Below are 12304 nucleotides of genomic sequence, written 5' to 3'. Positions count from 1 at the left end.
AGGATAAAAATATCCTAAAAAAAGCAAGAATCAAAATTTTGGGCATAGAGAAGATTTGGGAAATTTGTAGGGCATTTCTAAAATCATGCAATTTTAGAAGGACAATACAGTCATTTTTTGAAAAAAAAGCATATGAGGTTTTAACAATTATAATTAGCCACTTGCTTTGGAGAAAAATTGCTTCTTTAAAAAATCCTCGGTCTTAAAATCATTTAGCTGACCTTTGTTTAGTTAAACAGATTGATTAAGTGCCCTCATCGTTGATTTGTTTAACAAATGGACACAAGATGAGCACTTTTTAACAATATATATATATATATATATATATATATATATATATATATATATATATATATATATATATATATATATATATATATATATACCTCTTGCTGGTATTGAAATGAATTGGATAAAATAGGCGGTCGAATGCAACACAAACATTGAGCCGCTTTTTGCAATCAAGTTAGGTGGTCTTTTGTAAGTTATTTAAAAAATGCAAGGCAGAAGACTTTTCTTTCTTTTTTTGTTTAACATGTTTTTTCGCAGTTAAGCTACGTCTGCAAGGGGGAGAAATTTACATCGAGACTGTACTTGTTAAAGTGATAATTTATGGAATATTGAGCGTGCATGTCGGTAAATTGCTGTACGCATTACTTTCACCAGGTTCTCACTTTGTTCGCCTTTGCAAAATCTTCGTTACTGTATGCATATCTACAGCTATTGTTGCTTCTCGTGCTTGTGATTGTCTGGTGATGATGTCAGCACGCGCCTTGTGTGTCCTGTTAAAGGTTGGACACGGATCAAATCTGCATGGAGAAAACAAAGAAGAACCACCGCAAATGAATGTCGATCAGGTAAAATGAAAAAAAAAACATCCTGGTATGTTGTAGATTTATGTCAGGAATAAATTCCAGCAGTTTCACAAGGCAAACAGATAACTGTTGTATAGGGTTACTTAAAGGATATAGAGGTCATTCATTGTTTATTCAAATCCTTCTTTTTCTCTGTCTTCATGTAATATTTTGGATTCTAACTGTTGTATGAACCACTTGGAGATGTATTGAAAGTATACATATTGGTGGCCTTCTCTCTCACTTTCCTTCTCTCAGATGAGATTGAATCTACTTTATGGTTTCTTTCCTTTTTATTAGTGATTTCTGTTCAGCATGGAGTTCATAACTAATCTAGTTAGTTTGAATTTTGTTGGACATCTACACCCACCTAGTAGAAACCATTGCCGCAGGTTGCATCTTCTAAGCCAGTCCTCATAGATGTATTCAACATAGTTTATTTGATAGAAATCATACTCTGGATCATGTTTTTTGGACACAAAAATATGATTGTTTCAAGTCATGAAATTTTGTTACATTGTGGGATGTTGATTTTTTAGGGTCTTTTATGGATGTCATAATCAGACAATCCATAATTTGTTCTTCACTAAAAAAGTACATGCAAATCATATTTATAGGGTTTGATCAACAAAAAATCTTAAAAATTACAAAAAATTATGGTTTTTACTGGGTGGGTGTAGGTGCATCTGGAGCACCCCATCATTACTATATAAATACATACATACATCCTTCCATACATACATATAATATATATATATATATATAATTTATTTATTTATCACCTGTCCTTATATCCTACTTTTCAAGTCTCTAATCCATATTGTGTCTGTCCATGTGACTTAGGTTAAAAGGTAATTATTATTATATAGTTTACAGTACCATGAAGGCCACTATAGTAATTCAAGTTATAAAGCTTCATTAATGGAGGATGTCTAGCCATAGATCAGACCTGGATGTTCTTTTGGTCGCCCATTCTTCTTCCTATTCCTCCTTGTTTCCCCTATCTTGCAGGCACAGTCTTCAAATGTGGTTAGATGTTTAGAGTTCTTATGCATGATTATTTACAGAGTCCATGCCATTGGCTATCTCTTTGCTATTATTTATTTATTTATTTATCACCTGTCCTTTTATCCTACTTTTCAAAAGTCTCTAATACATATTGTGTCTATATCCACGTGACTTAGGTTAAAAGGTAATTATTATTATTTAGTTTACAGTACCATGAACGGCACTATAGTAAATAAAATTATAAAGCTTCATTAATGGAGGAGGATGTCTAGCCATAGATCAGACCTGGATGTTCTTTTGGTTGCCATTCTTCTTCCTATTCCTCCTTGTTTCCCCTATCTTGCAGGACACAGTATTCAAATGGGGTTAGATGTTTAGAGTTCTTATGCATGATTATTTACAGAGTCCATGCAATTGGCTCTCTTTGCTAAAAAAGAGTGGCTACTATGGACATTGTACATGCAAAATTTTTAGATGCATTTATTGTCATCAGCTCTACCTGCTTTCATTCACAATCCTCTGTCTCATATTTATCAGTTGGCTCTGAATATGTATGTGACCATATGTATGCATGCATTTATGTGTGTGTGTGTGTGTGTGTGTGTGTGTGTGTGTGTGTGTGTGTGTGTGTGAAGAGAAAAGCTAGTGCAACATTGAATATGAATGAATACTTTATGAGGCTTTGGAGGAAAAGTTATGATTAGCTGCTAAAAGAAGCAGATTGCTCTGCAAAGGATACCTGATTACAGTTTCAATTTGATGTTTTCAGACCATCTAAATATATCAGAGTAAACTTTATCACCCCCGAGTTGTTCTCCTGTAGCTCCTGCTGCTACTCTGATAATATCCTCAATTAATTGAAAGTTCCCCATAATATCCACATGAGCGCCACTCTGAGTGCCACGGCCCTCCAAAAGGTTTGCAGGAGGAGCATGATCATACTCTCTCACATAAGTCTTGATGCCTGAAGGATTAAACCTTGTTTTCCCACGCCAACCTCTTGCACACATGAAACCTGCACTGAGGACTGGTACAGTTTCATCCCCATTGACCGAAAAAACACCACCATCCAAACAATTCCCAGATCCTTTGCCATTAGCTGAAGTATCAATCTGGAAAGGGATGAAGCACGTGTCTGTCGAATGAGATAGTTTGTAGACATATGATCTTTCAGTAGGTATACCAACTCCGTACATAGAATAAATCTCCATATCAGGCGCATCTGGTAACCTGAAACATTTATATAATTTAACTCATTTAGAGTCTCCAAATAAAGAACACATTGTGAACTGACACTAGTATCATTACATCCACAAAAGAATGATTAATAAAATAGTGAGTCAAATAAGCTACAACAAACTGTTTTGAACTCCTAGTCTTTTCTATTAGGATAATTTAGATAAAACAGTATCAACCAAAAGTAAAAAAGTGATTATTGGAACATAATTGATTATAACGTGAAAAGCCTATAATAATGGAAAGTGGTCATGGCATAGTTTGAGGTAATTAATTGCTGTTTTCTCTTTTTGGTAAAACAAATTGTTAGAAGTAAACATATGCTGTTCTTAAACTGCATCTGCATGCTCCATTGAAACAAATTTGTCTCTTAGAAACTCAAGTTGGTTGAGCAACATATTATTGGCACAGGGATCCGTGGAGATTCAACAGGTTAAAAACATTTCTGCAAGAGTTACATGCCACTGGAAGGAGGGCATAGTTGGCAAACCCAGCGATCCGACTTGGGAATCATCTGAGTCAGATCGGATCGCCCAATATCTGGGCCACCGATCCAGCCCAAACCTGTTTTAGCCAGGTTTGAGTGTGGATCGGCTAGGAATCGCCCGACTCGGGCCAAGTCAGACGATTCAGTCCTGAATCAGGCGATTCAGGACAGACACAGATCGGTGAATCAATACCGATTCACCGAGTCATCACGGATTTTGAACCGGTTAACCGGTTCACTGCTTTAAAAGTAAGTTTTTTTTTCGAGAAGGGTCAGTCGACCCTTCTCGTTCTCTCTCACCTCTTTTCGTTCTCTCTTGCCCCTTCTGCAACTCTAACCCTAGGGTGACGGCCGGCGACCACCGACGACCATCAACAGCCACCGTCCGCCGCACCTCCGGCAGCCAGGTGCTCTCTCTCTCTCTCTCTTTGTGAGGCAAGGCAAGCCGATGCTCTCTCTCTCTCTCTCTGTGAGATGAGCCGAGCCTTGCCAGTCCTCTCTCTCTCTGAGAGGCGAGCCAATGCTTTCTCTCTTTCTCTCTGAGGCGAGTGGATGCTAAGCCGTCTGAATTATTTAGAAAAAACACTAAAAGAAATTTAGGTCCTAACCCATCCGAGTTACTGAGTCATGGGTTTGCCAACAATGGGAGGGCCAAAGCTGTCTCATTTCTCAAAAGAAAAGGACATCCAGCAGAACTCTGTTGAGGTCTAAGACTATAAAGCAATATTTTAGTCTAACCATTCATCATGATTGTCAATGAAAAGGAAGAACTGAATATGACAGTGATAAACATTTATTCCATAGAAACCAAGGCAAACTTTCATGTAGGGAAAACACTAACTCGGTAAAGCATCTCACTTTGATTCCAAAGGGTTTGACCAATATTTGTAGTGGTTATACTTTGAGTCATCCAAATTGTCTGCAATCCCATATGAAAAATGAGCATCTCCACGCTGCATCATCCTTGGAGCAACAAAGTGAAGCAGGTCTAAGAGAGATCCAGCTGTGTAAACCTTGTAGTCAGCAACTGATTTGATACTACCCCAATTCATTTCATGATATTCTGTCCAAACATCACCAGCGCAAGATACATTTGAATTTTCTGGCTTGCTCTTGTCAGCGGCATCCTGCATGTTAAAATGAGAAGCAAACCAAGGACCAAAGGTAAGAAAAGCAAACTTATGTTAGTAGAAGTAACATAATAACAGAACTGTGTGTGTGTGTGCGTGCGTATGTGTGAGCATGCATGTGTTCAGTGGTGGGTGGGTGGACATATCAACCAAATCTACATGGAGAATCTATGGGACTATGACATCATTAGGGCCGTTGGATTAGATTCAACCCAACAGGCCAGATTTAATTTTAAAATTCAAATGATCATAAATGACAGTGCACTGATTTTAATATTATTTATGCATGACAATCAATTCATAATCATCATTTATGAGGTACCATTTATGAGGGTTTAGATTTTAAACTTGAATCTAAACCATTGGATTGAAACGAATCCAATGGTCTGGATGATGTGATAGGTGCACCATGTAGAGTTGGTTGCATAAGGATTGAGTTAGGTAAAGTCTCAGTGTTAAATTTAGAACTTGATACATCCAAGTTCCATCATTATATGCTGTAATCTGTTAAAAGATAATGAAGGCATTACAGTCTGGCATCAATAGAGATGGATGTCCATTATTACTGTGTCATATTATCCCCACCCATCCCAATCTCTATTTTCTCAAGTTTTAGTATTGACTACTCTTTATATATTTCCTTTGCTTATTGTAAAACAGTTTAAATTACAAGAGTTTACTTGTACACACAGGCATGCAAACAGAGACAAACCCATACCAACCATTCTGATATTTTTACCTTAAAATTCTTCCTCTCAATTTGAGAAGAAGGTGCCTCAGCCACATCCTTCCCGAAAGAAATAATCCTTCCATAGTTCACCTTGGTCTTAGATTCCACGCTCTCTGTCTTATTCACGGCATCACCATTTTTTATTTTTCTTTGCTTGCAGTCATAGCCATCTTCAGGTGACCAGTCAAGGTCACCCCAAATGGCATCTCCACCTTTTGGTATCATTGACATGGTTGAGTCCCACGTACGAGTCATTCTCATCACATGCTGCAGGGTTTGCAATCCAAACAATTCAGAATCAAGTACACCAGGTGCAATTGCCCTGCAAAAATAAAAAATTGCTAGTCAGATTGAATCCATGACAAACAGCTAACAGATATCTGACCGAAAAGGAGAGAAAATTAAGTTAAATTGCAGGGGAATTTCTGCTCTTCATGTTTTGCATATGGTCTTTCTGAACTATTGACATTCTTACTCAAGTGTTATAAGATGTCTATCTTTTCTCCTCAAGGTATCTGTTATACCAAAATCGTGGAAATTACATTGAATTGTTTCTAACTCTAAATTCATATATTTTGTGTACCCCCTACCCGCTACTTATCTTTCCAACATGCTTATATGGGACTTCATCTAGGTGGACACTTTTATCATTTGATATCAGTTGTATTAGTCTATGCATTATATCCAAAAATTCATCTCGTATTTTTTCACTCAATGCAAAATGTAAGCCTGATAATTTTATTACTGATCCAACAAATCTCGGTTTTTTTTTATCAATTATCGTTTTGAGTTATACCTTCTTGAATACCAAGTCTTAAATCCATCTCTAAGATCCATAGCCTTGTCCCTTTTTCCGTCTTGTCTCATGAATGCATGCAATGTTTATTCTTTTTCTCCTTCTAATACCCACCAACATCATGCCCTTCTATATTAATTTACGTAGACTTCAAGAATGTGTATGAACCTTTGGAACTAGCATCTTGGCCCACAATTTTCTAAGTCGAAGGAGCCTTGTATATTATGCACAGCAAGGTAATATTGTGGTACACTGCTTTTAGGGGATGCTTTGCACTCTTGCCCGCTGATCACTGTCATCTAGTTTTACCATTGCACATCACTTGTGAAGAGCATTATTCTGTTGAGCTCTATGACTAACTTCAAGGCTTGGTAAAGAGTTCAATATATTCACAGACAAAAAGTTTTAAAGACAGCAAGCAAGCCTTCCAACAAAAGCAAAGTAATTCCTATACGGCAGTGTTTCATTGGATTGGAAATATTGAGCAACATTATCAGATCACACATCTAGCTAGTATATGTTGATTCTTGATCATATGGAACATGAATCAAAAGTTCCATCACTTTACCTGGCCGTAGCTACATCCTTAGCCTCAGAAGAGAAGAGTCCAGCAATTGCTTTTGGAACACCCAAGAATGGTCCCCCAATGTTCATCACGGCCTTTATATGCTTTGCACACCAGTCAGGACCACCCCCTCCACCCATTGGAGCAGGTGCTTCAACCCACTTCATGAAATGAAGGAAGTAAAGAACACCCATTGAATGTGGAATAACAACCACCTTTTTGCCATCATTTGTAGCTACCATGAGTTCAATATTGCTTTTAATTCGGCTAAGTGCTTGATCACGGACCTGTCCAGTTCAATTTCATTGCAGATTATAAAGGGTCAAAAGTACAACAAAGTTACAAACCTCTGTTATGGTTGGAAAATGGAAGAAATGAGTTATATATAATTATGTCTGCGTACATGTTTATAAATACCTCAGTGTTCTGAAAGGAAAGTCTCCAATCATATGCAGCCATATACATGGTTTTCTCCTCATATCCTATACGGGCCAAATTTGCAATCAGTACAGCCCAGACAAAGTAACCAGGAGCAAAGTAATCTGCTGCAACAAGCCCAGAGACTGGCCTCACTCTGATACCGGATGGATCCAACCCGGTCTCATTATTCAGAGATATGTGCTCAACCCAGCATAAAGGTCTGTCAAAAAGTTAAGACATCTGAATAATCAATCAAAAGGAATTCTAAGGTGAAGTTTACAAAAAATTAGTTTATTAGGCAAATATTAAGCACAAATCTAAGGGCCACATCCCTCAGACAGTATTAAGAAAATGCATTCCAAAATATGCCAGTACTAATCACACTAAAAGCCTGCCATGGTACCTTCTACAGCTTAAAAGCCAATAGGGAATAAACTGTCCAGAACAACACGCTGATATTGGCTGAAACAAGCATTATATGATGCTGATCCAGAACAATGTAGCTTGAAAAGCCTTATGATACAAATAATTCTACTAACATCTAAAACAAAGGAACAACCTCAAGATGGAAACTGCAAGTTACAAAATTAGTTCAACCAACCGGGTAAGAAGCAATGGAAGATGGGAGATTTCAATAGTTTCCCAGTAATTGTTTTCACAAACACCAGTTCTGCACTCCTTCATGCAAAGGTTTAGACTTTAGATTCTTGAAATCTTAACTGAATCTCCTCTATTAACCTTCTTGCTGCTACTAAATGTCTTTTTGGTCAAAGATCACTATGGAAATTTTCTTAAGACCCCTCATGCAAATAACTATAGGTCGCTCCTCTTTCACGCCTTTTCACGAGCATCCATTGTATGTAACTCGATGACGCAATCCTCGCTACAATCGCTTAAAGTACCACAACAGGCCCTTCTAGTTTTTTCATTTGAACAATTTACAAAGGTTCCTGTATATTACCTGACCATCTCCAACCTAACCACCATCTTTCACCATCAGTTCATAAAACTCAATATGCTTTGTAGCCTTTTCGAAACAGCTGGAAATCAGCATCGGTAAAGGAAGAAGCTAAGCCACCAACTTCTACTCCCAAAGAAACCATCTCAGTCCCCCAAAATTCCATAAAAGACAGGAACACAACAGTATTTACTATTGAACAAAGGAACACAACAGTATTTACTATTGAACAAAGGAACACAACACTATTAACGTTGAATAAACGCTAAGCTATAGGAATCATCAATAACGATGGAATGACGAATAAAGTGTAAAAGCAATGCAACTGAAACGAAAGCAGAATCAACATCACAAATTGACAATCTCAATTCTCAACCGCATTCCTTTGCATTTAAAAACATCATCAAACACCGGAAACAACAAAGGAACGATAGAAAAGGAATGAACAGACAATTGCTGGATGATGCATGAGTGGAAGGAAGGATCACCTCTTGTAGATATCGCCGAAGGTGCCGCCCCAGAGTCGCCTGCGGAACAAGCCCTCAGCGCAGGGGTGTCCCTCCCAGAGCTCGAGCCCTCCGGTGACGATGCCAGGGACGAAGACGACGGGGTGGCGGGCGACGAGGCCCTGTTTGCGCAGCTTGAGGCCGGGCGGGTCCGGCATGGGGCCGGTGATCGCCTCCGTGACGTACTGCGGGAAGGAGGCCGGCATGGCGCTGTAGAGGAAGAGGAGGAGCCACCAGGCCGAGAAGATGATGCCGACAAACCAGCAGCAGCTGTCGATGCACGACCACTTCCTCTCCTTCCCCTTCCTCTCCTTCTCCTCCTTGCTGGGAAGGGGCTTGGCGTCATCCTTCCGGAGCTCCGACTGCTTCTCGCTCTCTGCGCCCTTCCTCCGCCTCAGCATCGACATCCTTCTTCTCCTTCCTCTTGGTTCGAGAGCGAAGCAGAAGCGGTCGGATTTTGCTCTCCGCTTCGCTCCTTCGTTTCGTTTCGTTACAGGGAGGCCATGACATCGGGCATCCTTCTGGAAGGAGAAGACACGACAGAGTACGGATCCCTTCGCGGCCTCGCCCTCGCCCTCGCACGGGGCCGGGCGAGACACACGTGCGGACGGGCCGTGGTGGCGTTTAATCTACTTACCGGCTTTCCGTTTGGGATTTTACCATTTTCGGGAAGGACAACGCGTAATTTAGACCGTCAATGTGTCGGGTTAGTATCGGGAACTCGACCCGAACCGAATACTAAGGACAAGGCATGGGCTGTATGGGCCTAAAAGTGCGGATCCGCATATCATTCGGGTGAAACCCAAAATTGAGGAATATGTGGGTCGGGTTCGAGTTATGATGTTTCGTTGGATATCTCAGCTGACCCGGTTTGACCGGAGTTTTTTTTACGTGTGTGTGTGTTTTCGACAGAGAAAGCTGGGGTTAGGCAGACCCCTACCCGTTATACAACCATATGTCGTTGGGATTCGAACTTGCAACATCCCAACACAAGGTGACGTGCACTAACTGCTTCTGTCAGACAAACTGACCACCGTTGGTTTTGTATGTGTTTTTTTTTTAGTAAAATATAGATGTTTAGATTTCATTTTATTGACTTGAACATGACTCGAACCCATCATAAGTTGGATACCTGGCCAGTTGACAGCCCTAACTGGATGGTTCCTTTGCAGGGATACAAGCGAATTGAATATGGGGACAGATCATTTTTTAAATCCATGTTCAAGTTCAGATCGGAATCATTTTGATGAATAGTGTCAAATTAGGGTCTGAAACATAGGTGGTAACGTGGGATTTTCATAAGAAAAAGATTAAAAACAAGCTCTTTATATGTAAAAAATGCAATCAAATTAGATTTTGATCCATAATCCAACCTAGCGATCTGAATCCATCCAGCAAATCAGAACGTGAATGCACGTTCTGATCCTGCTTTAAGAATCAAGAAAATAACATGTCGGATTCAGATCGAATACTCAACTATATTTTGGACCCCTACTTTCAACTGATCAAATTAAGAGTAATTTATGTATGACTGGTACATTAATCTAAATATATTTGATTTAGCGAACACGTTTCTCTGAGAAAGTTACTCGTCATTTAAAAAAAAATGATTATTTTTATGTAAAACAATGCAGCTTTACGTATGCTGTCATTGTCCCGATTTTTCTGAAGGAAACAAAATTTTCCAATTTTTGTGGCCAGATTTTTCCCTCGCTCACAACAACGGGTTGGGATTTTGTTGGCATTTACGATATTTTTTGCCTTTTTCTTCTTTTTTTTTTCCAAAGAAAAAACTCGCTTTTTCACACTGTTTGACTTCTCGGAACTTGCACTGATGGAAAGCCATAAAAAGGACGAAATGAAACCGTTGGGGAGCCTATTTGAGCGCTTCCTCGTGAATTGTCCAGAAAACTAGTCAGTCTGGGCGGCGTGGAAAACTGGGGGGGCTTCCTTCCCTCGAAAAAATGCACAAGGTTCATCACAACAACGCAAACGGCTGAATTCCTTCCCCAGAAAGAGAAAGCAGATCAGGTGATTCGTCAAATCACTTTAAAAAAGTGATTTGACATATTTACCGTCCATTGCTTCATCACACAAGGACCTCATGGTCCTTGCGTACATTGTGGACGGTGAGCAATGGCAGATCACTTGATCAGCTCTCTTAGAATGAGGGTTCTACAAAAAAAAAAGGTGTTGAGGCGGTGCCATCTTTCATGTGCGTTTGATGCCGCAAAAAACGAGTCAGCTGACTCTCTTATTCTTGCAGAAAAGGCAGGGAAAAAGGTCCACCCATGTTTGATCGTAAGGTGGGAAGGCCCCACAAAACATGAATAAAATAGTCCCGAGGAACTATTCGGCTGTGCAATCAAACATGCCCCGAATCTGTACGTTTGGTTGTGTTCTTTAAAAGTGAAAATAATGTTAAAAAGTGATTTACTTTCAAAATCTCATGAAACCTCGGGTATGTTTGGAAGAGTCTTCGAAAGTGAAAGTAAATTACACGAGATTTGTTCAAAAATCATTTGATTTGAAATCTCATGAAATATGTTTGTTTGATGTGAGGAAAGGAATCCCATTTGCATGAAAAACCAATTTTTTTTTGTTTGGTTGCTTGACATGAGATTCAAATATCACCTTATGTACCCTTGGAGTTCCATGACAAACAAGAAAAAAATAAATATCTTATTGTAGTCTGAAGAATAATTTGAAATGAATCTGCATTAATGAAGAATTTCTATCAACGAATGTACACCATAACCAGAAACCTTCTTCCAAAATTCATCCTAGTTCCTCCTCTAATCAAACCTCTAACAAGTGCCAATAGAAGCCCTAACCTATCTCACCAGAACATCAAATTAGCTGTGAGAAACATCTGAAGAAACTGACACCTAGTTGTTGCCTCATATTTGATAGTAACCCTGTCTGAGATATGGAGTAGAGTAGAGAGCGAAAGAGTGAGCAAGGCAGGGGTTGCTGCCTTTTGGGAGAGGAAGAGATGGGAAAGGGGTGTCGCCGGAGTGGTGCATGGCTTCGTCGTCGGAGGGAGGGAGATTGGTATCATCATTACCGGAGGAAGGGAGAGGGGGTGAGAAGATAGACGGGGGCTTTGTGAGCCCCAATGTTCATCTTTGAAAACACAGCTATGTGAATTGCAAGCCAGCCCGTGAGATTCAAAATCTCACAGGTTGTATTAAGAAGTAAATAAAATGAGATTTGAATTCTCATTTGCATGAGAATTCGAATCTCACGTGATCAAAACAAACGTATCCCTCATGAGAAAGTGAATCTCACACAAATGAGATTCACTCTCTAAATCTCACTTAACTCACTTTGAGGCTTGTTTTCTGAATTCTGTCCCAAAAAAAGTTTGTATGTTTAGTTGCTTTTGGGATACTGTTCAAATGAGATTCACTTTCTAAAGTGTATTAAGAAGTAAATCTCATGTTATTAAGTAAACCACATATAGTTCACGTTCCACTCATGATTTTGGATGGAGCTCAACCCTTAGATTATAGTGATTTTTAAGCTTAACCTAAATGGTTATCTCGCTCTATGTTTATTTCTATTACTGGTTTCTTTCTTGAACCAACTCTATCTTTATTTCTATTATTGGT

The 12304-nt window shown here is 39.3% G+C and overlaps 1 protein-coding gene across 1 annotated transcript; it reads right to left on the bottom strand.

The window, feature by feature from the left end:
* Positions 1 to 452: 452 nt before the first annotated feature.
* Positions 453 to 9646, bottom strand: LOC149812131 (phospholipid:diacylglycerol acyltransferase 1-like). Its single transcript, XM_089993266.1, has 7 exons — positions 8673 to 9646; positions 7224 to 7446; positions 6810 to 7093; positions 5455 to 5767; positions 4444 to 4712; positions 2602 to 3092; positions 453 to 809 (listed from the first exon to the last, which is right to left on the bottom strand). The coding sequence occupies exons 1-6, from the start codon at positions 9095 to 9097 to the stop codon at positions 2606 to 2608; spliced, it is 2001 nt and encodes a 666-aa protein (XP_089849392.1). The 5' UTR covers positions 9098 to 9646; the 3' UTR covers positions 453 to 809; positions 2602 to 2605.
* Between the last annotated feature and the right edge of the window lie 2658 nt (positions 9647 to 12304).

This window comes from Nuphar pumila, chromosome 17 (assembly GCF_984573655.1).
Source record: "Nuphar pumila chromosome 17, dmNupPumi1.hap1.1, whole genome shotgun sequence".
NCBI classification, from domain to species: Eukaryota; Viridiplantae; Streptophyta; class Magnoliopsida; order Nymphaeales; family Nymphaeaceae; genus Nuphar; species Nuphar pumila.
Note: the sequence above shows the minus strand (reverse complement) of the source record. Positions and strands in the feature narration are given on the sequence as shown.